The 24,046-nt window shown below is 40.9% G+C and overlaps 1 protein-coding gene across 2 annotated transcripts in view; it reads right to left on the minus strand.

Moving 5' to 3' along the window:
• Nucleotides 1-13,713: 13,713 nt before the first annotated feature.
• TP53INP1 (tumor protein p53 inducible nuclear protein 1) overlaps nucleotides 13,714-24,046 on the minus strand; it is a 15,605-nt gene continuing 5,272 nt past the window's right edge. Inside the window, exons 1-4 of one of the 2 annotated variants that reach the window (XM_042465594.1) lie at nucleotides 23,117-23,981; nucleotides 17,146-17,434; nucleotides 15,689-16,112; nucleotides 13,714-14,024 (exon numbers count right to left, since the gene is read on the minus strand). In XM_042465594.1, the coding sequence (XP_042321528.1) occupies nucleotides 13,775-14,024; nucleotides 15,689-16,112; nucleotides 17,146-17,257 (786 nt within the window). In that variant the 5' untranslated portion in view covers nucleotides 17,258-17,434; nucleotides 23,117-23,981 and the 3' untranslated portion in view covers nucleotides 13,714-13,774. Of the gene's footprint in view, nucleotides 14,025-15,688; nucleotides 16,113-17,145; nucleotides 17,435-23,116; nucleotides 23,982-24,046 lie in introns of those variants that run through there. The other variant, XM_042465595.1, reaches the window with a different exon arrangement.

Below are 24,046 nucleotides of genomic sequence, written 5' to 3' on the forward strand. Positions count from 1 at the left end.
TTGCCAGGAAAATCCTATGACAGGGTCGACATATGGTCACTGCAAGTCAGAAACAACTTGTAGGCACACAACAATATATATATATATATATATATATATATATATATATATATTCCAAAAAACAAAGCTTGATTTTACTATTTTGCACCAAGGACACCATTTCACTACTAGCCATTGAACTTTTAATAACACTTGAGCATCCACGGATTTTGAGGGGGATCCTGGAACCAAACCCCAGCAGCTACCAAGCTTTTGTGGTTGTAACTGTTATTGTTGTTTACAACTTATTGTGAGCCCCATAAGGTGAAACAATTGTGGGGTTTTCTTGGCAAGATTTGGCCAGAGACCATGGCTTCCCCCTGAGGCTGAGAAAGTGTGACTTGCCCATAGTCACCCAGTGTGTTTCGACAACTAAGTGAAACCTCAAACCCTATTTTCCAGAGCCTTACATTCAAACCATTGGCTCTAGTGGTGTTATTATTATTTGGCCAGAGAGCAGGGAGGTCATCAAATAAAAATATCTGGCTTGCAGGGAGAAAGACTTCAAAAATGTTGGCTTGCAAGGAGAAGGACTTTCTGAGACACCCCAATAAACGCTGCCATGTCCTACCTAGGAAATTAGCCCCAGGAGGAACACAAGGCCCAGGTTTTGCCCCAGGAACCCATTGCGAAAGAGGAGGATGAGGAAGAGGCCCTGCTCCTGCCAAATGCACTTTGCAAAGGGCATACAGATGGGAGTGCTAATCTTCTTGCCAAAAGGACAGCCAGCCACTTTCTCAGAGGCTTGGAATCTCAAGCAGAATTCAAACACAGGGCCCTGTCAGTCTGGAAAGCTCTGGCCTTCACAAGTTTGCAAAAGGATCTTGTAGCCCCTTTGAGACTGGGTAGCCTAGTCTTGTAACCCTTTTGCAAACTCAGGGCCTTTTAGTCCCTTTGAGACTGAGGTTGCCTCCACAGCGCAGAAATAATCTGGTTTGACACCACTTTAATAATAACCGGATTATTTCTGCACTGTGGAGGCGGCCTCAGTGAAAGAAGCTGAATAGTAAACTTGAGTCTACTTCTTCAGATGCATGGAGTGGCCAACGGTCTGGGATTCTGGGAGCCAAAGTCCAAAACAACTGTAAGGCTAGAGTTTGGGAACCACCAATTGGTGCCAAACTGTTTCCCAAACTTTGGTCTTCTAAGTATTTTGGACTTCGACTCCCAGAAGCCCCACTCCCAGAAGAATTTGGCCAACAGTCAGAAATTCTGTGAGCTGAAGTCCAAAACATTTGGAAGGCCAAACTGTGCGAACCACCTAAAAGCTAGATCCACCAGTGTGGTGTAGTGGTTTGACTGATTCTGGAAACCAGGGTTCGAATCCTGTCTCGGCCATGTAAACCCATTGGGTGACCTTGGGCAAGTCACACTCTCTCAGCTTCTGGGGATGGCAATGGCAAACCACCCCTGAACAAATCTTGCCAAGAAAACCCTGCAATAGGTTCTCCTTAGGGTCTCCGTAAGTCAGAAACAACATGGCACACAACAAGCACACAATGTCATAACAACAAGCTAGAGTTCCAGTGGTTCCCAAACTTTGCTTCTCCAGATGATTTGGACCTGAACTCCCAGAATTCCTGATTGCTAGACAATCACTGGGGCTTCTGGGAGCTGAAGTCCTAAAATATGTAGGAGCACACAGTTTGGGAACATTTGCACTGGACTCAGGATCCCTAAACTTTGCTCTTCCAGTGTTTTGAACTCCAGCTCCCAGCTTGGCCAGTGTTTGGGGATTCTGGGAGCTGAAACCCAAAACATCTGGAGGAACAAAGTTTGGGAACCATTGCCATGGACTCAAGGAACTTTGCTCCTCCACATTTTTTTTTGGACTCAAGCTCCCAGAATCCCCAGCCAGCCTGGCCAATGGTTGGGGATTCTGAGAGATGAAGTCCAAAACTCCTGGAGGATCAAAGTTTGGAGACAAGTGCAAAGAAATGTGGCATGGCTTTGCCCCCCCCCCCTGGGGTATAAACTGGCCCCATCCTAAGCTTCCAAGACCACCCCCCATGTGTCCCTGTGGGTCTCCCGCCCCATAATAAAAGCTGGGCCCTCTCTCCCGCCTTGTGGATCCCGCGCAAAAGGGCCTTCCTCCCTTGACAGCTCCTGCCACCGCCTCTGCTTTTTCCCTCCTTGCAAAGAAGCCTTGAGACAGCAACTCCCTTCAAGCTCCGCCCCTGGGCGGGGTCTCGGGCCGCGTTCCAGCCAATGGGGAGGGAGAACGAGGAGGCAACGTGGAGCTCTCTGCAGAATGTAAACAGAGGCTGCTTGCAGGCTGACAGCTGGAGGGAGAGGCCAGGCCTTCCACCAAGAGGCTTAAAGCCCATTAATTGGTGTTAGTGTTCTTATATATATATAAAATTGTGTTTAATTCAATATTTAATATATATATGTGTGTGTGTGTGTATTTAATATAATTGTGTTTAATACATTTGCATTTTATACATTTTTAATACATACTGTATATACTCATGCTGAAGTCTAGAAATTTAAGTCAAATAATTGACCCAAATTATTAATAGACTTATCCACAATGTAAGTATTGTACAGTACCTTAACTCTCTCTTTTTTTTAAAGCAGGAATTACTCCCTGGAGAAAAGCAAGAGAGTAATCTGTGCTGGAAGCACTGACCTCCCTCTGCTCTCTTATCCATCCAGCCTTTAGTGTGAGCACAAACAGTTCTCCCTGTTGGGATTTTGTACGTTCTTTGGTGTTGTTTCCCTTTGCTTCATCTTTTAGGTCCTTTGTCAGATGCCCCTAAGTTTTGCCTTTTACTTATCCATGGCTCATATCAAAATCCATAATTTTGGCCCCAAAACTTGCCCTCGACTTATACATGAGGTCAACTTATAGTTGAGTATATAAGGTAATTGTATAATTGTATTAATCGACTGTGAGAAAAGAGGGAGATATTCCCGTAGTATCCTTTAATGGATCAGCGCTTTACCTATGGCATATCCCAGGTTGTGTGGTTTTGTTGTTAGCTGCCTTTGAGTCAACCTTGCCTCATGGTGAGCTGTGAATGAGACATCTCCAAGACAAGGGAAATTGGAAGTATAATCCAATGGCAATCTGAACGCAATCATGGGATTTAACATTATTGCATGATAGACTAACACACGCAATTTCGGGGAAAGGCAAGCTATTTTCAGGCAAAGGGAAGCCAGTTCAAACACAATTCAAATTCATGTAAATTTGCTGAAGTAACGAATTCACATGAATGTGTTCTGGCCCCACTTTCTTTTAATTCGAAATTAAGAGAAATTCCTCCCGTGTGATAAACTCCCCTGACTTCCCTAGAATCATTGGCTTTTCTAATGCCTTCTCATGGTATGGCCAAAGTATGTCATTCTGGCTTCCAGGGAGAGTTCAGGCTTGATTTGTTCTAGGACCCACTTGCTTATCTTTTTGGTCATATCCTCAGCACTCTTCTTCATGTCAAATGAATTAATTTTCTTCCTCTCTGCTTTCTTCGCTGCCCAGCTCTCACATCCAGACATGGTGATGGGGAGTACAGTGGCTTGGATGATTCTAACTTTAGTGTTCAGTTGTATATCTTTATACTTTAGGATCTTTTCTAGTTCTTTCATGGCTGCCTTTCCCATTCCTAGTCTTCTTATTTCTTGTCTGCAGTCTCCATTCTGATCAGTGTTTGATCCAAGGTATGGGAAGTCTTTCTTTAAATTTCCTGGTTATCTAGTATGAATTTATGTAAATCCTTCATGGTCTTTATTTATAGTTTAGTCCTTTAAAAATGTACCATGCCTGTATCAGAAACACATTTATTTATGATGCGTAACATTTTCAATCAGAGTTCTATTTGAATGAAAACTCATCTTTATTCATCTGGAATCTGAGTCTTCAGTTCAGGAACATGTAAAGACAAAATATTGTCTGAGCATGTGCAGAGTCCTTCTCGCTCAACCACCAAATAACCACATCTAACCTTTATATCATTGGGATTAAAGGACAAGTATTAAAGATTGAAACAGGAGTTAAGGATACATTAGGAAGTTCAAGATGAGAAAGGGTTGGGACAGAACTTCACTTGCAAGTAACACCTATAGCCTGTAGCAAGTTCCACTCTCTCTTTGTAAAGAAAGTGTAATAAATCCATATTTTAAAAGTAATGTAATGAGTGTGTAAACAAATTTACTTTACTGGATTAATGAATATAATTGTTCATTTCCAAAGACATAGCCGTGTGAGTCTCTTGTAGCATAAAAAGGAGAAGGGGGGAGGAGGAGAAAAAAGGACTATAGCAGCTCTTTTAATAAGACTAACTGTATTTTAGTATGAGCTTTTGTGGATATAAACTCACTTCTTCAGGTGCAGTACACAGTGAATTTATTTTCAAATTACTTTTAAAGGGGCATATAGAGCAAGAAAATTAAGGGGAAATGTTTAAAAATTTGTGCTGTTCTCAACCACTCTGAGCATTTTGAGTTTTTCTTTAAGTAACAAAAAGTCATTGAGCAACAGAGTGAATAATGTAACAAGCAACTTTTCCAACACTGCAGCAAGTAGAGACAATGATACTCCTGGACTCAGCCTTGAACCTGGAGGCCCAGGGTTCTGCAGTGACCAGGAGTGCTTTTGTCCATTTAAAACATGTGTGCCAACTGCATCCATTCCTTGAGACATCAGATCTGGCCATGGAGGTACATGCTTTAGCTACATCCCATTTGGTCTACTGTAACGCACTCTACATGGGGCTACCTTTGAAGAGTGTTTGGAAACTTCAGCTGCTCCAAAGAGCTGTAGCCTGACTATTAACTCAGGCAGGTTACAGAGACCACACAATGCCCCTGTTGAAACAGCCTCATTGGCTGCCAGCTTGTTTCTAGGCACAATTCAAAATGCTGGTAATAACCTATAAAGCCCTATATGGTTCAGGTCCAGGCTATTTGGCATATCTCCCTGTATAACCAGCCTGGTCTCTAAAATCCTCTGAAGAGGTCCTTCTTTCTGTCCCACCACCATCACAAGCACAGTTGGTGGATGGCCTTCTTGGCTGCCCCTAGACTCTGAAAATCCCTTCCCAGGGAGACCAGACTGGCCCTCTCCTTGTTTAGACAGGTATTTAAACTTTTTGTTTGGACAGGTATTTAAAACAGAAAGTTTTTAAAGAACATCCTGGGAGTGGCGTGTTGTTTGAATGTGTATAGTTTTAAAGTCTTTTTATCTTTTTAATTGTACACTTGTCTCTCCACATTTGCGGCTTTGACTTTTGCAGATTTGATTATTCATGGATTTTATTAATAAGTTCTCTCTAGGAATATCTAGGTCCTCCACTGCAACTCTGTGGTCAACTTTAACCAACAGTCGTCGCACTGAAGGACCTAGAAATTCCTAGAGAGAACACTCCACTAGGCATTTGTAATTCCTCCAGTGCAGTTCTGTGGTCAGTGTCTGTCGGACGTCGAACACAGAGTTGCCCTGGACAACCTAGAGATTCCTAGAGAGGTGTTCTCTCAGGTAAAAACAGAATGTTTTTGTTATTTGTGGTTTTTCTACATTCACGGGGGTCCTGTGCCACTAACCCCAGCGAATGAGGAAGGATAAGTATATTCTGTTTTAAAACAACTGATCTGTTTTAACTTTGCAACAGTTTAAATCTATTTTAATTGTCACTTTTGTAAGTTTTTAATTGCAACTTTTTAGACTGTAAGCCACTTTGGGTCCCAGTTTTGGGGGGAAAAGAGGGATACTAATTAATATAATAAATATATAATAATAATAATTTGTTTAAAGTAATAGACAGTGATGAGTAAGGACAATGGCAAGACACATATATCATTGTCTTCCTATTCAATTTTTTTTATTGTCTGGTATTTTAAACTGTATTAGAATGTATGGAGATTAAATGTGGTATTGATGATGATGTGGTATTGATAATGACGGTGATCATTGCCATCCTGATTTGCATTGTATTATGGCTGAAATAAGCATGATGGTTATATACAATGTGGTTCAGGTCTGTTTTGTTGTTGTTGCGTGACTTCAAGTTGTTTCTGACTTATGACAAGCCTAAGGTGACCCTATCATAAGGTATCCTCAACAAGATTTGTCCAGAGCAAGTTTGCCATTGCCTTCCCCTGAGGCTGAGAGAATGTGACTTGCCCAAGGTCACCAGTGGGTTTCATGGCCAAGTCAGGCATTGAACCCTGGTCTCCAGTCGTAGTCCAACACTCAGACAACTATGTCACATGCTTTAACGCACATTAAACCTCACATTGGAAGCATACAACCTTCTGTCCTTTGCTCTGGGACTATACTAGTGAGTACTGTTCATTGGGATCTCTCACCAAAGAAACTTGCTTGAAATCAGCAATAGGTGGAAGTGCACATTCACATTAACCTGCACAATAGTCCATCTTCAATGCATTTTTAAAAGGACCATTTGTCTAAGAGCCAATCTGCACTGCCAGAATAATGCAGTTTGATACCACTTCAACTGCCATGGATCAATGTTATGGAATTCTGGGGGGTTTTTTTGGTGCGATATTTAGCCTTGTCTGTCAGAGAGCTCTGGTGCCACAAAACTTTAAATCCCAGGATTCCATAGCGTTGAACCATGACAGTTAAAGCAGTCTTAAATTGCATTATTTCTCCAGTGTAGATTCAGCCTTAAATCTGAAGCAGTTCGGTGGCCTTTGATTTCATTTGCTTACAAAGATTCATCTCTCCATTATGCACTTTTTTTACAATTCAGATTTTGGGGGGGGGGGGTTTAACTATTACATTAAATTTCTGGCAATTTCTCAAAGCCGTATTCCAGTAACTATACTGTCATCTTGATCTGTGGTATATATTCTTTTTCCTCTGGTCATGTTGTTACCTTTTTATTTTTCTTTGTGGAGCTATACTATTATTTTCCCTTACTAATATGTTTAATTCAAAACATAACAGAATAAACTGTGTATGCTAAAAATGTGATCTAAGTAGTTCTGTTGGAATTTATGCAGTTAGGAATACAGGAAACTGCTCAAGGTGTTACAAGGCTAGCTGGGGGATTTGGGGAACTGTACTCCTTTTCCAAACTCAGACCTTCTGCATACAAAGTGGATGCTTTATCACTAAACAAGGGCTTTTCTCCAAAGTTACAACTATGTGAAGTACACAAGTCGTTCAGACTGCCCTTGGATAAAAGCAAGCCTAAAAGAGTGAGCAAAAATAAAAGTATAAAGAGGAGAACATTTTTATTTTATTTTTATTTATTTAAATAACTGCTACGTTTCCTCTGTGCCTGGAAAGTGCCTGGAAGACTACTGGAAAATGTTAACATTCTTTTTGGACAGTTTGATACTGTCAGAATATTTGGTGCCATTATCAGCATTAGAGTGCCATATTTAGTAACCACAGCCTAAAGCCAGTAGTTAGTGCAAATTGGAGTTATGTCTGTTGAATTAATGACTCACTGGTAAATCAATATTTATATAAACCCTACCAATTCAATGAGCTAGAATTTTCTATAGCAATTTAGATCCTTCTGTTTTCCAAAATCACAGTAATGTGGGCATTGGTCAAAGAACATGAAGTTGTTTTTTTTTTAATACTACTGGTCTAGTTCTGTAGAAAGTTGCAAAACCTTCTGAACATTAGTACCAAGAAACCCAATATCTAACTGGAGGAATGCCATTACTGTAGCCAAGTTATTGCTGATTCTGTAGCTGTGGTTGCACAACCACAGAATGTTGAGCCAGGGGTGTGTCTGAGGTTGTACCATCTTGGTATATGTTTATTGGCTGTCTCTGTGTCTTTACACAATTGTTGACACAATCCATGTATTGTAGGGAGTTTGAGTCCCTGCTTGGCCACAAGTCACACTCTCTCAGCCTTAGGAGAAGGCAATGGCAAACGTCCTTTGAACAAATCTTGCCAAGATCCTACGATAGGTCTTAGGGTCACCATACGTTGAAGGCACACAACAACAAACAAAAACCTGTCTCCCCACAAGTAGCGCCACTAGAGTTGGTGTCACCCCCTCCATTGAGCTCCTCCCATTTCACATCATACAGAATCCTTAGTGATGCTTCATTGCACAAACACTACTCATAAATCGTAAATTCCATAGACCACTGAGTGTAATGCTAATAGTTGTGACATAAACAATCAGCAAAATTAAAATTATACCTTCAAATTATGATATCATACATGCAATCTAAATGTGTTTACATATACATAGTGAAGATTTGGTTGAAATGTGTTTTTAAAGAAAATTTTAAAAGAATAATAAAAATTGAAATTTGAATGTTAAAAAATTCTGAGGTCTCTCCTTTCTCCTTCCACTACCATCATCTCTTAAAGCATTTTAAAGGGACGCAGATGAATGCCCCAAAGGTAGGTGTTTTAAGGAGCAGTGGTGTCAAGACATTGAATACGATGGCTGTTGTGCAGATGTGATGGTGTTGTATCTCTAGTTCTGGCATACTGTGAGCGTATAGGAATGGTCTGTCCACCTTGTTAGCCAGGACACAAGTGTCAAGGTGAATACGATGGCTGTTGTGCAGATGTGATGGTGTTGTATCTCTAGTTCTGGCATACTGTGAGCGTATAGGAATGGTCTGTCCACCTTGTTAGCCAGGACACAAGTGTCAAGGTGAATAAACTGTTAAAAACAAGTTCCAAAGGCAAACACTGGGATTGTTTTGTTCAAGTCACTGGTTGTTGGTACCATTGACCATTTTGGATGAGTTGGGATGTAGGCGTTCTTTACTACTATAACTCTACTTCTGCTTGCATGAATTATCCTAGAAAGAGCTACTGGGGAATTATTATTCTATCCCATGGCAATTATGTCACAGCGCTTTACAGAACTGCATTTTCTCCCCTGTGCTTATTAATATCAGCATGGAATTGCAGGGAGGTATTACCTGGGAATGCAAAGCAAAGGAACACAGGGATATGTGCCCACAAGCATATCCTCCTGGCACCTTGATTCACATCTGAACACACCTCCTTCACCCATTGTGGTTACTGGCTCTTAACATGGGCATGGGGAGGGCACTGTCTAGCCAGGTGTTACTTAGTCATGTCTATGTACTAAGTACCTGGTATAAACATCAAGTCATTTCCAAGTTATGGCAACCCTAAGGCAATCCTAAAATGGGGTTTTCTTGTCAACATTTGTTCAGAAGAAGTTTTGCCATTGCCCTAAGGCTGAGAGCATGTGACTTGCCGAAGTTCACCCAGTGGGTTTCATGGCTGAGCTAAGAATCGAACCCTGGTCACCAGAGTTGTAGTTCTTATGTTCAAACCACTACACCACACTGGCTGTGTGTGGAGTGTGCTACATTAACTGACAGGATATCCTTCTTGTTTAGGTAGTGGCTAGGCTAAATCTATGTGCCCTTTAAAACTGCCCATCAAATACAGACTTCTTCATCTCATCCATCTGAAATCTGGCAGGCCTGATGTGTATGTACCAGTATGTGAATGGGACAATTAAAATGTCTGCTGCAAGTTTCATGTCATTTTTATAACAATTGCCAAAGTTACAGCAGAAGACAGGCTGGGTCTTCAACTGAAATCAGCTGGGACAGCACAAGAAATGAATGTTTAAAAAACAACAACCCCAAAATTAATTCCAAGTTTAAATACATGGGAAAATGTAATTTTAAGAATGAGTGGAACAGGGGCAACTTCTTTTCTGCTGTCTACTTCAATATGATCCTGGAGCACTTTTTAAAGCATGTGATCTGCTCCTAGTGTAGACCAGCTGCTTACTACAGCTGGCCCTCCATATCCATGGATTCTTTATCCACGGATTCAACTACTGTATCCATAACTCGAAAATCTTCCAAAAATATATAAATTCCACAAATGTTGATTTTGCTAGGACACCACTGTGTTTAATGGGACTTGAGCATCCACAGATTTTGGTATCCATGGGGGGTCCTGGAACCAAACCCCAGCAGATATCAAAGACACACTGTATGAGGGAACCCAGGGGAAGAAGGACATTTTCAGAAATCTGTAGGTTATACAGGTTGGCCAAGGTGAGCAACTTGCAAGCCTCCAGAAATTGTTGGGCTTTAACTCCCATCCTCACTGACCACTGATTGAGACTTGATGGAAGTTGGGAGTCCAACAAAATTTGAGAAACTAAAAATTCCCTTTTTGTGAGTGAAGCAAATGTAACCAGCTACATTGGCCTTAAATTGTGCACCTGATAACACAGCAATGATGTTTTGCAAAGGAATTACATTTGGCCAGTGATGTAGCATGGCCAACCTTCTTCCTCCTTGTAAAGGAAGCTGTTGTAGTAGCTACACATCCACAAACCATTCTGAATTTTTACAGCTACATTATGTTTAGTAGTATCAGGGTGACAAGAGTCTTGAGTATCCAAAGTACAACGAAAAGGAACAAAAACGGCTCCACAAAGAAGCTGCCATTAATAATGCATAGACCGATGTACAGTATTTTATCCCAACAGAAATGTCCCTTCTTGTAGGCTTCAAGTTCAAGTCTGCTGTGTACAAGTCAGTTGCAAAAGGCACAGTTTTGTTTACAACACATATGGAAAAACAGTTTCAGCATAATTATTGAAACACCATTCGATGTAGCACAAGGCTCCACCTTTACAAGTTAATACAAATTTTTGAGGAAAAAATAACTATATAAAAATCATGCCTACTCACAAAACACATACCATTTGAAGAAAAAAAAATGCACACAATTCTTAATAAGTCCAAGACTTGCAGGCACATAATAGAAAAAGTAACATAAATATGCAAGATAAAAGAAGAGTGTGACATAGTATTGTACATGCAGTCATTCTTTCTACATCTACAACAACATTGTTTCCAACAATGAGAACTGGAAAATAACATATTGTATAGTAAGTTTGTGATTATTTTTAAATATAACATGTTTGGGTTTTAAAATAATGGCCAAAATCCATTGTGTGCTGGCAGTTATAATGGGGCTTTCTTCTTCTACATTCTTTCTTCCTTGTAGTCTTTTTGCACTGGCCAAAAGCTAGTTCCAGAGGGCTCCCCCACCCTATAGATCCAGTTCTGGGGACACAGAGCAAGCCAAAGTGGAATGGACAATTGTCCCCCCTCCTAAGGATGTTGGGTTCTTCCATTCCACCAAGTAGAAATCCACTCTTGTTTCCTGCCCAAAAGCTTTCATCCCTAACAAGTTACCCAGTAAAAATACAAAACTGTATCTCTCAGAGAGGTCCTAACTTAATAGGTGCTAAGCCAGGAACACATACAAAACAAGGTAAAGGAGGGCAGAGGAGCAGACCTTCATTTTAAGGTTCCTGAAAATGGAGGTAAAAAGCCAAATGCTGGAGACAAGTTGCAGAATTAATGCATCTTTGTAAACCACTTTGATCTGTTGGAAAAGCGGTATATAAATAAAATTTATTATTATTATTATTATTATTATTATTATTAATGCAGTTTGACACGGCTTTAACTGTCATGACTCCATGCTAGGGAATCCTGGGACTTGTAGTCTCTTGTGGCACCAGAGCTTTCTGAGAGAGAAGGCTAAATATCTCATAAAACTACAAATCCTATAATTCCATAGCACTGAGTCATGGCGGTTAAAGCAGTATCAAACTGCATTAATTCTGCAGTGTAGATGCAGCCAAAGATGAAGCGTAAGAATCTACACAAAGCAATGCTGATTCTTTATTTCTCCAAACCTCCCAAATAAGTACACTTGGGATCCGTGTTAAAACACTGAAGAGTTCCTGAGTTTAAAACTGTCTGTGGTATTTGCCCATGACACTGAGAAAAGATGAACAGTACTGGGTGGCTAATGAAACTGAGTCTTTTGAAAAGAACAAAATAACATGGAGACTGCACTCAAACATACATGCAAAGAAACCAGTCCTACCTATAAATTTAAATTGCTTTAAAGTTCTTTGGATTCTACCTTAGACAACAAGAATTGTGTCCCCATAAAACCATTTTTCTGAAACAAGGCCCATTAAAAAAAAGTTAAATTGGTAGTATAGTATACTGTATAGTGAAGCAGGGGAAAAGGTAGGTTAGATGTGCAGTTACATGGTCACTGAATCTGATTATCCACAAGAAATCAAAAATACAATTTCAGGCCACAACAGATTCAACTGAGACAATTAAAGCAGACTCCAGTACGATGTTCTGAGAAGGCAGCTGTGAACTGTTTTTCAATATTTGTCATTAATAATGCTGACTAAAGAAAAAACATTGAGATGGTAAACCCTTGCCTAAGAGCAATTTCAGGGTTGTAGGTTTTAGGCCTAGTGCAGGCAAAATGTGCAGTTAATTAACAGAACTGAAGGAAAGTGAGAAATAGTTTATGCTTTATGCCCAGAAATGTAATGGTGGTAGGAAAAAAAAGACACAGGCTGCCACCACACTGCATAAATAAAGCAGTTTGACATCACTTTAACTGCTATGACTCAATGCTATGGAATTCTGGGACGTGTAGCTTTGTGAGATATTTAGCTTTCCCTGTCAAAGAGCTCTGATGCCCCATCAAACTACAAACCCCAGAATTCCAAAGCATTGAGTCATGGATGTTAAACTGGTGTCAAACTACTTGATTTCTGCAGTGTGGCAGTATCCACAGACCCACTTATCATATGGTCACCTTAACTACACAGGGAATCAAGGTTCACCTTTCCTTCTGATCCCCCCACAGTAGCTCGTTACATTAAGGAATGAATAATCTGTGGTCTGCAAATGGCCCTAACAATTAGTCAAGAATAATAGGGGTTCTGACCCAACAGCATCTGGAGAACCACGAGTTGCTCACCCCATTTACACAAATGCCCCCTCATAATTAGAGATATTGTGGGGGCACCATTTTTAACAAGTACCCATATGATAAAGCAGGCATCTCTTTTCCTCCTTAATTTTCAAAGCACAAAGCCCTGAGTTTTATTTTCACTATCCTTCACGTCAAATAGGTACAACATATCACACTGGCCTTGTGATTTTGGGACATGTTGAGCTTCAATTTCCGTGACACGCTACACTGGCAGGGGATGGTGGGAGTTGCAGATCAACACAACAGGAGGGTGCCAGGTTGTGGAAACCAACCAACTGCTCACTTTCGGTGGTACTTATACTTGCTGTGAGGTATCAGCTTTGTTTATGAAATTGGGTAAACCACATCAAACCATCAAGATAAGACGCAAGCTAATAGGAGGAAGTTACAGGTCCTTTCCATTCCCTCCCACCCACTTCAGGCTACATACAGAATTCGCTCCTCATTGGGAGCTCAATGCCATCCAGTCCATTACATTTTAATGGCTATCTTAGACGGTTAAAAGAAAATGTACAGTATACACAGATCATTGCAAGTGTACAACTGACCCTGAGAAATTCTGTAACTGCATTTGGACTACAATTATGCGTGAAAGTTGCCTGCTACGTCTTGGCTAAAAATACCAACATAAAAACAAACCCATCCACACTTCAGAAAGTTCCTAGAAGTCACATAAAAAACCCATCCCACTCCCAATCACACAAACTCTATTGTACTGATATGCTTCTGAGCCACAAGTAAAATATCAAAGGCATTCTGTGATACATCATTAACATCAACGTGGTTTACAAACTAACTGTAACACTCAGTGACGGTGTAGAAACAAATGAAAATCAGCCTAAAACGGAACTCGCCTTCATAATCTACACCCACACAAAAAGAACAAAAACGAGAACAGTTAAACAATATTATTTTTGAAAATAATAACAATTACAATAATAATGCAAAACACTCTCAGTAATTATACTGACGCTGGCAAGGCTGGTGAACAAAAAACCCGTTATTCTTGAGTTGACGAGAGTAGCAATCCCTGGTCAGGTTTTGGCGACGGAGGCGGCTTCTGTTCAAATATTGTCTTTCATGGTGTTCTTTTGTCCATCGGGAAGGCCGAAAGCTCTTGGTCTGTTCAAGAAAGGTTGAGTGAGTGGCGAGTGCCGCAATGTAGCATCGGATGTGTTGACTCATTTTGGTTTGGGCTTCTGATCTAAAATTCAAATCACAGGTACCAAGGTTACACAGCGCAAGTGTCAATGAGCTGCGTGCAAATTACTTTTGGGGAAAACGTAAGAATTTCTAAGTAAGATATTCTAGAACTGATGGGACACAAGGCAACAGATTCTTTTGGATGCTAGAGCACTTCGCTGCCTGAGACAAAAGACCAAATGGTAGCTGAACTCTGTGTACTAAAGGGCCTGAATAAAGCTGCTTCAGGTCACTGGTATGCTTTGGTGCAGCTTCTGCCTTCTTAAGATGCATGTGTCATTTAAACATCATATCTCCAAAGTGACCTGAAGCAGCTTTATTTTGGCATGCCTGTTTGGGCCCAAACTCAACCAGGACTAACAGCTGAATCTTGCTACAGGGCTGATAACCACATTGCTGTTTCTACTGCACCTGAAGGCAATGCAGTAGGTTGCATTGTACAGTGGACCCTCCACATTTGTTGAGGTTGGGGGTGAAAGCCACCCTCTGGGACTTCCCAGGAAACTGATGGAGATCTAAATGATGATGTCCTCACTGTGCTTCTGGCTAGAGGGACATAGCCAGAATTTTATCTGGTTTCCCATCTCTCTACAGGTCACTACATAGCTGTGTCAGGACAGGCAGCATTAAAAAAAAAAAAAAGGGGGGGGTTACAGGGGATTTTGGTTATTGTGAGGGAAGTATAGTATCCACAACAATTAAAAGTGAATTACACAGACTAACTTAGTAACAGGATGCCAGCCCAGTTTTTATATACATTGTCTGAACCAAATCCTTTTTAATGTGTTATTATGTTTATAATATCGTCTAGTCCTGTAACCTATGTTAGACTTTTAGTTGAGTTCACTATAGGAAACTAATGATAAATGCATTATTCTAGTCAATTAAAACAAAAGAAATTGACAGTATATATTCCCTAACTTCCCTAATACAGATTCTGGCATGGGATCTTTTCCAACTTGAAGAATGAAGAGTGTTTTCTATTTGGTTTTTCATGCTAACCAAGTATTCTGGTTGACATGACACTAGAGAAATCCAGATGGCCATATTAACATGTTACTTGCCAGTTTTGGAAGCATTAATGTTCTGGGGTGTTACTCTTTATCAGGTCATGAAAACTTAATGTGGAGCATCAAATTTGTATTGGTTTATTCTGACAGAGTGGGAGTTTGCACCCAGCTCAGTAAAGTGGGGCCTGAGGATCTTCATGCCAAGACCCTCATCCCAGCAGGAGATTCACTTTCAGCCTCCAGAGCACTCTGACTTACCTGTTGCTCTTCCTTGTTATGACCATTATATTTGTATGCAAGAGCACAGAGCTTGGAAAACTAGTCATGCTGGTTGGGAAATTCTGGAAATTATAAACCAGAACTGTAACTTTTACAAGCTCTGCTCTTATCTTGTTTTCTCCCTCTTGATGACTGTAATGTTTGGACCCAGAGGAAAAAAGTATGTGAAGGAACACTGGTGAAGTGGAAATGAATTCACAGAAGGGGGGAGGGGGGGGCCACTAAATGTGTCCTTATCCACAGCCATCCCACAGCCGCCACTTCAAAAAAACCTTCCTAGAGCTGGCACTGAAGTTTTCCCCTCATTTTTTATATCTCCCCAGTAAACCATATGTTGGTTCTGTAACTCAACTGAATCAAGGATCAGATGACTTACCTAGGATTGGTAGCATTTCGATTTTCTTTTTCATCCTCATCCTCCTCTTCCCCTTCTTCATCACCACAACTGGTCTTGTTGAGGCTGTGATGGGTATTATGGACTGCATAAACAGACATGCTGGGATGTTCAATGAGAAGGTTCTCCAAGGGGCTGGTTTCTACTTTCAGAGTGGCCAGGCCACCTGCTGTGAAGCACGGAGGTGGTGTAATAAACCAGCTCTCTTCCATAGGACATGAGTCAAACTGGACAAAGGTAGATTCACTGGCATCGGACAAATGTTCCAAGGAAGTAGGCAGACAAGAGAAGACAGGCGGATGGTCAACAGGTGACGATGCTTCATGGAGATTTCCATCCTCTTCTTCTTCCTCCTCTTCTTCTTCCTCCTTTTCTTCTTCCACCATTGAGAAGTTATTACAGGTGTCTATTGGGAGTTACAATGCCATTGAGATGGATGAGAAAAGTTGACTGAAGCAGCTAGAGTTCATCTAGTTTATGGCAGGGGTGGGGAGACGTTTGAGCCATTCAAACATTTTGGATTTCAACTCCCAGAAGCCCTATCCAGCATGACTTATAGGGAGGTGAACTCCACAATGTATGGAGATCAATGGGTTTCCTAAATGTTTTCCAGGTACAAAGTGTGCACACTCTATAGTTTACTGCACTGTGTGCAGGCACTGTCTCAAAACATGGGGAATACAACAGTCCAGAGGACTATATGGGCTGATGATTTGTTTCCATGGTATAGGAGAGCATGCAGGCTTTCTCTGTGATCAAGATTTTCTGAATTAAACCACAATATCCCAGAAGGTTTATACTCTACCACAGCTTAACAAAAATGGGATGAAGGAAAAGGAGAAAGAGGAAATGCCAGCCATTTATAAATAGTTAGGATAAGTTTGGAGAACTGAGTGAAAAGGCTCAAGTATGAGAGCTATGTGATATGGTGTTTTGGGTGCTGAACCAGAGTTGGAACATCCAGGTTGAAGCCCCATTGTGTGGTGAAATTCACTAGATGACCTTGTACCAACCACCTTCTCTTAACCTGACCCACCTCACAGAATTGTTGTGAGGATAAAGCAGGGAAGGAGGGGAACCATATACACTGGCTTGAGCCCACTGGAAGAAAGGCAGGCTTCACCAAGAAATAGTGAAACTGGGATACACCAGGAAAAGCTTTTGTTTTAAAGAATACACTTTTCAGCTTGAACAAGCTGTTCTATGTTTTATTCCTTTCTTACACATGTTTATATTTAGCCTGAAGCATTGCCTACTTCATGGTTGATTGTTTAATGCTTCTTAAACTTTTGTCCCAAGTGCTGTTTTAGTTACTTGGTTTTAACTTAACATTGTAAACTTCTTCGTGACCCATTCTGGGAGAAAAAAAGGCTATAAATCAAAGAGATTTGGATCTTCTTCCTTCCCACTATACAATTTCTACTCAACAGATATCTTACCTATAAAATCAACCAGAATCCACTCTTCCTCTTCCTTCTCACTAAATGCTGGTTCTTGGCTGGGCAAATTATTGATTTCTCCCATTAACATATTATTCAGCCTCTGGAACATGACTAAGGCAATAATAATAAAGTTCTGTCTGGCACGCCTTTGTATCCACAAGTTAAGGTACAGCTTCACAATGTGCAAGGCAAAGATGCAGGTAGAAGATTAAAGTGCATAAAGACTTTTATCAGCTGAGGCACAGAACATGGGGAGCCATTCTTTGTAAACGGTTGCTACAAATTCCTGCAAAGACAGAAAAAAAAAATAGAAGTCTTAACTCTATGTATGTCCACAAAACATTTCCTACTTAAGCAACATTATACACCTTTAGCAGTATCAAGCCGGAATTAGCTAATAAACAACAGGAAGCTGCAGCCAATTTTTTTATTGTAAAGAGCATACCTGTATAATATACCATTTTGGGATCCAGCTACACTGCAGAAATAATGAAGTTTGATACCACTTTAACTCCCATGGCTCCACCCTACAGAATCCTAGGATTTGCAGTTTTGTGAGGCACCAACACTCTTTGGCAGGGAAGACTAAATACCTTGTAAAACGACTAATCCCACAATTCCATAGGATGGTGCTACAGCACTTAAAGTCATGTCATACTACATTATTTCTACATTGTGGGTGCCCCCTTTGCTCTCATAAATCAAAATTCGAAAATCATGAAAGAGTGACGTCTTTATAGGCCAAACAAAATGCACAAAACACATAATGCAAACTTTTGAAACTCCACTGGCTTCATTGGGCAAAAGAGGATTTTAAAAATCATACAGGAGAAAAAATGTGTTGCAGACACAGGCCTACATTTTGTACCAGATGTTGTTTCTGTTGTTCAGTTGGTTTGGAGGGATCTCAATGCAGGCAGAGGCCACTCCTCTCTCGGCCATCTGGGGACCAGGGCCTTACATTCCTCATTCTGTCTGTTCTATAACATCTATTAAATCCACATTGTAAGTGTCATTGATTTTTCAAAAGCCCAAAGCAATTATAGATATTTCCAGATGAGACAGCTTCTACTGTTATCAAGCAAAAAGCACCAAGCAAATAAGAATTTTAGTGGTGGGTGAAAAAAAGATGGAATAGGTGGTGGGAAAACACAGGATTATAAAAAGATAAACACTGGCATCTGTACACAAAGGATTATAAAAGGAAACACTGGCATCTGTACACAAATACAACCCCCTCATGTGAAGCTCTGAACTAAGCTGGCTGCCTCACAATTAAGAAGCACCTTTAATTTAGTTCTGTAGTGCACACTGGTCACTTTAGTTGACAAAACATGCTGCATTACTGACAGAGATGCAGAGCATGTCTTCTTCATCTGCACACACATTATTATACCGCAGGGATGGGGAAAATGTGGGCAATGTGTAACCCACAGGGCTTTTTATGACCCCCAGCACCTTCCAAATTGGGAAAAATACATCTGGTGATGGAAATAGCATGGACAAGTTCTCCAAGGGCCTCCACAATACATCTGGTGGTGGAGGCAGCATGGGACAGTCCTTTGAGGTCCTCTGTTGGAGCATCTGTGATTATCTATTTTATCATCCCTCCCATTGTGGGAGAAACGCAGGACATAAATCCCTGAAATACCCCTTTTATAAAGTGTTCAAGGGAAAGTGAGTGAGTGAGTGAGTGTGCAATGCATTAATAAAGGAGGCTACTTGTAAACCTTGAGATCAGAGCACAAGCCAGTTCCAGGCTGGTGAAGGGCAGAGCATTTGGCCTATAAAACATACATAGAAGCCAGGTAGATGCAACATTTTGATATTTTTGTCAAGGGAGCCATAATCTATTTGATCATTTCTCACATCTAATATTTTCCAAGTAGTAATGTCTTTAAGGGTTTAAGGTTGCATCAGATACACTGTGTCCTGAAAGCCCTATTTCCTAACCCCAAAACATTAGGCTGAAATGTCATTCAGCAAAAAGCCCCTTCTTAAAAATCTCTTATCCATCTTTTTCAATCAGAGTGAGGGATCTGTCATCCTATGAAGTACAACTCCTATGAACCTTAGCCAGAATTGCCAATGATGGGGGGGTCATGGGAGTTCCAACCAATGTCGAGGAACATATTTTTCACCCCAGCTCTAAATATTTTACAGCTGAGTAGTAGCGCTTTGCTCTCTAAATACAGGTCCAAAGCACACTGCAAAAATAATCCAGTTTGAGACCACTTTAACTTGAAGTGGTGCAATGTTAGGGAATTCTAGGAGCTGCAATTTTGTGAGACCTTTAGTCCTTCTCTGGCAGAGAGCTCTGGTGCTGCAACAAACTACAATTCCAAGGATGCTCTCACACTGAGCCAGGATAGTTAAAGTTGGCCCTATACAGACAGCCAAAATAAAGCTGCTTCGAGTCACTTTGGAGGTATGGTGTTTCAATGATGCTTGCGTCCTAAGAGTCTGGAAGCTGCACCAAAGCTGCACTTCAGTCCTTAGGAGTGGAATATGGCTTTGGTGCGGCTTCTGGACTCTTAGGATGCATGTATCATTTAAACAGCAAAACTCCAAAGTGACTCGAAGCAGCTTTATTTTGGCTGTCTGTATCAGGCCGTAGTCTCAAACTGGATTATCTCTGCAGTGTGCAGACAGTCTCCATATCCATGGATTGTTTATCCATGGATTCAAGCATCCATGGCTTTAAAATATTCAAAAAATATATAAATTCCAAAGAGCAAACTTTGATTTTTGTTATTTTATATAAGGGGCATCATTTTACTATCCATTGTATTTTATGGTCTGTCTGCTCTCTTTTGGCCGACAATACATTTTTATTTGGACAGGCATTTGGTGGATGAATTTTATTTGTGCTGTGTACTGTAAATGTTTTTTTACAGTTTTTACTGGCTTTAACTATGTGTTTTAGCTTATGTTTTAATAATAATGTTTACTTTTTAAAAAACTTTTGTAATTAACGTTTTTACTTCTTTTTAAATGATTCTATCTTTTTAAATTATTGTAACCTGCCTGGAATCCCATTGTGGGAGAAACGTGGGACATAAATCCTTGAAATAAAATAATAAATGAACAAATAAATAATGGGATTTGAGCACCTGTAGATTTTGATATCCATGGGGGGGGGTGGTCCTGGAGCCAAACCTCAGCGCACATCAGGGGTCCACTATATAACCCACCAGTTTTATGCTGACTTTGCTACTGTGCAGAACTGTAATACCATTGTTTCCAGCAGATGGCTCACAAGTACAGGTTTTAAACTGAAAAAAGCACTTTTCCCAAAGTGGTTTCATGGACAAGGCTGGCTTTCAGGTGCCTGATTTCAATCTCACACACAACACAGGACTTTAAGAGAGTTCCACAGAACTATGGGAAATGCCTGTATGCTGATGCCTTTTGAAACACCTGGACTTCTCTGTTTAACAATACACCAAATGGGCAGACAAGTGAAACCACCACCAGGTTCCAGAGTTTATGTAACTCTTGGCTGACCTCTTCATTGTTTTTGAAATCCAGCCTTTTCCAAACTTACAAAAAGGCCATCAAAATGGGCTTGTTCAGCCTTCCCATGTGGAAAGGTTACATAATTTAAGTTTCATTTTTGGGCAGGGCAAGTAAGGAGGGACATAATAGGATACACAATTCGCAACGGTTTCTTCAGAGGGGGTTTGCCATTGCCATCTTCTGAGGCTGAGAGAGTGTGACTTGCCCAAGGTCACCCAGTGGATTTCATGGCTATGTGGGGAATCAAACCTTGGCTTCCAGAGTCATCATCCAATACTCAAACCACTACATCACACTACGCTGAAGTTGGAAGACTGTGATTTTTATTATATATATAAAACATTTGCTATCTTTATTTTTGTATATAACTTAAAAATCAGCACTAAAAACAAGGGAAAGAAGAAATTGTTTTTTAAAGGACAGTCAAGCTTATAAAATACATATGAAATAAATACAAAATACAAAATAAAGTTTAGAATTGATATGATAAATTGCATCATTTCACTGATCGTATTTTGCAAACCAAAGTTACTGAGTTCAACCCTGTTGTTATTTTTTAAATAAAACAGGATTTTTCCTCCCCCAAACCAGGTATTTATAGTATGAATCAGTCATGCCTTTAAGCTGTAGCACTTTTTTTTGAAAACCTTGAGAACTGGAAAAGGAAAAACTGTTATCAGAAGGAAAGTTGGGGTATAGATTCAAACAGCAAAACAAACAGACCCAGCGTGGTGAATTGATTTGATTGTTGGACTCAGGTTGCTCAGTCATGGAAACCCACTGGGTGATCTTGGACAAGCCACATTCTCTCAGCCTAAAAGACAGGCAAAGGCAGTGCACCCTCCCAACTAATCTTGCAAGAAAGGTGGCCTTAAGGTTACCATGTCAGAAATGACTCAAAGGCACACAACAACTACAACAAACACAACACCCACAAAGACCTACAGGAACACTTTGGAAATTGTACCAGGTTGAGTCAGACTTACAGAAAATGATGTGAAATACTTTACAGAAGCACAACACAACACAGCAGAGAAGTTGCCCAATGTCTGTGTAAAAACAGATACTTGTGAAACTTGTGAAACATGAAAAAGAAACTCATCTCCATTAGCATCAAAAAAGACTCCTGTTTCAGTTGCACTGAACTTAAGTACCATATGTAACAGGTGATAACTCACTTTAACTGCCTTTGCCTAGAACTGGGCTGCAATAATTTGGGTGCAATAAAAGATGGGCAAGGTGACCTTGGGCAAGTCACACTCTCTCAGCCTCAGGGGAAGGCAAGGGCAAACCTCCTCTGAACAAATCTTGCCAAGAAAACCCCTTGAAAGGGTCACAGTAGTTGGAAACTACTTGAAAGCACACAACACACACAGCAGACAAAAGCTATAATCCACCAATTACTTATGTCAAAATAAATTCTTAAAGGTGACACAAAACTTATTTTCTTTCACCCCTTTTAAATGCAAAAACAGACTAAAGCAGCTGTTTAAGGACAGGCAGACAGATACAAAGCTCTTTCTCTGTGTGTTATTACCAGAGTGTATTGCACTTTCCTCAATTTGGCAGTCTCTGTAAATTGCTGGGTTACAACTCACATCATCACCTAGCCACCAACCATGCTGGATGGGAATGATGGGGATTGTAATCCTAACATCCCTAAAGTGCACGTCATTGGGCAAGCCTGCATACATTTCAGGAGGAGGAAAATGTGTTCATAAGATGCAGCAAAAACTGCTCTAGAGCCTCCCGACAGACAAAAGATAGGGAACATTATTAGCCATTCCCTGCAGCTCCCAGAGCACATTACACAGCTATAGTGCTATTATTCCACTTTAACTGCTATGGCTGCCTCCTGTGGCATTCTGGAGTTTGTAGTTTAGTGAGACCTGAAAGCATTCTAGCAGAGAATTCCAAATGCCCCTCCCTAAACTGCAAACCCCAGGATTCCACAGGAGGCAGCCATAGAGGTTACAGTGGAATAATAGTGCTATAAAAGCATAGTAAACATATCTAGGGGTAGCTGTGTTGGCCATGCAACAAAGTACAATAATATCCAAAAAGCACAAAGTAGTGATACTTTTATTGGTCAAACAAAATGCACAAAATACATGTTGCAAGGTTTCGAAGCTCCACAGGCTTCTTCATCAGGCAAAAATATTCCAAAATCATACAAGGGGTGGGGAGTATGATGATACTAGTCTTGATAAAATGCAGTTAACTAACACCATCATAATTTTTTTGCCTCCAGTATGATTTTGCCAGAAGCAGCAGCCCGTGGAGATTTGAAACCCTGCAACATGTATTTTGCACATTTTGTCTGGCCCATAAAAGTATCGTTACTTTGTGCATTTTGGATGTTATTGTACTTTGCTGCATGGCCAACAAAGCTACCCCTAGATATGTTTCCTAAGCTTTTATAGCACTATTATTCATGATGTTATTATACCTAACAGTGTAGCGCAGCGATAGCAGACTGAAGAAGCCATCTGAGGAAACTGGCTTTAGTCCACCCATGTGCAGGCCAACTCGAAGCTGTGAGCCTTGGCAGTTGTCCCAAGGATTAATTCGTTGCAAGGATTGTTTTGACTTTGGGGGCTGCTGAAGATGCTCCTGCAGGTAAGGTCCATTTCTTGATCCTAGAAGGGCAGGCTCTCTTCTCAGAACCTGCCATGACCTGGCTGGCCATTGTGCTCCAAAAAAGGAGACAAGAATGAGTCACAGTGCCCTGCTTTGCCCTGGTTTGTTTGCATGGCAGGCTCAGGCAGTGCCATCTTGGGCGGTGCTCCTCCAACGGGCCTCTTCACACCTTAATGCCGCTCCAGGTAATGGGCCCAAGAAATAAAAAATAAAGAGGCAGTCATGTAAACCCCTCGGTCACACTCTCTCAGCCCTAGAGGATGGCCATGGCAAACACCCTTTGAAGAAACTTGCCAAGAAAACCCCATGGTGGCTGTAAGAGTCTTGAAGCTACACAATAACAACAACAGAGGAGGGAGGCTTTGGAGAAGAAAAGCTCCAAAACTGGCAGCAACTAGGTCTTCCTCTTCCAGCCTCTTTGGGGCGGATCAGGCAGCACCACCAACTCCTCCTCTCTGGTTTGCAGCCTCCTTCTCCTCTTTGAGGCGAAGAGATGGGGAAGGCAGCTGCAAAAAGGGGAGGTGGGGTGGCCAGACAAGACATCCTCCTTTTCGAGCACCTGTCCTCCATTTCCACCTTTTCTGTCCAGGAGGAATGAATGTCCAAATGTCTACCCTTTGGAGAAGGACTTAGAAGTTTGGACTGAGATTTCTAGAAGTGTTTTTTTTTATTTTAGCTTTTGTTTTTCCCCTTGCACATCCTCCATTTTGTCCTCCTTCCCAGGTAGGACATCTGGTCA

This window comes from Sceloporus undulatus, chromosome 4 (genome assembly GCF_019175285.1).
Source record: "Sceloporus undulatus isolate JIND9_A2432 ecotype Alabama chromosome 4, SceUnd_v1.1, whole genome shotgun sequence".
Classification (NCBI taxonomy): Eukaryota; Metazoa; Chordata; class Lepidosauria; order Squamata; family Phrynosomatidae; genus Sceloporus; species Sceloporus undulatus.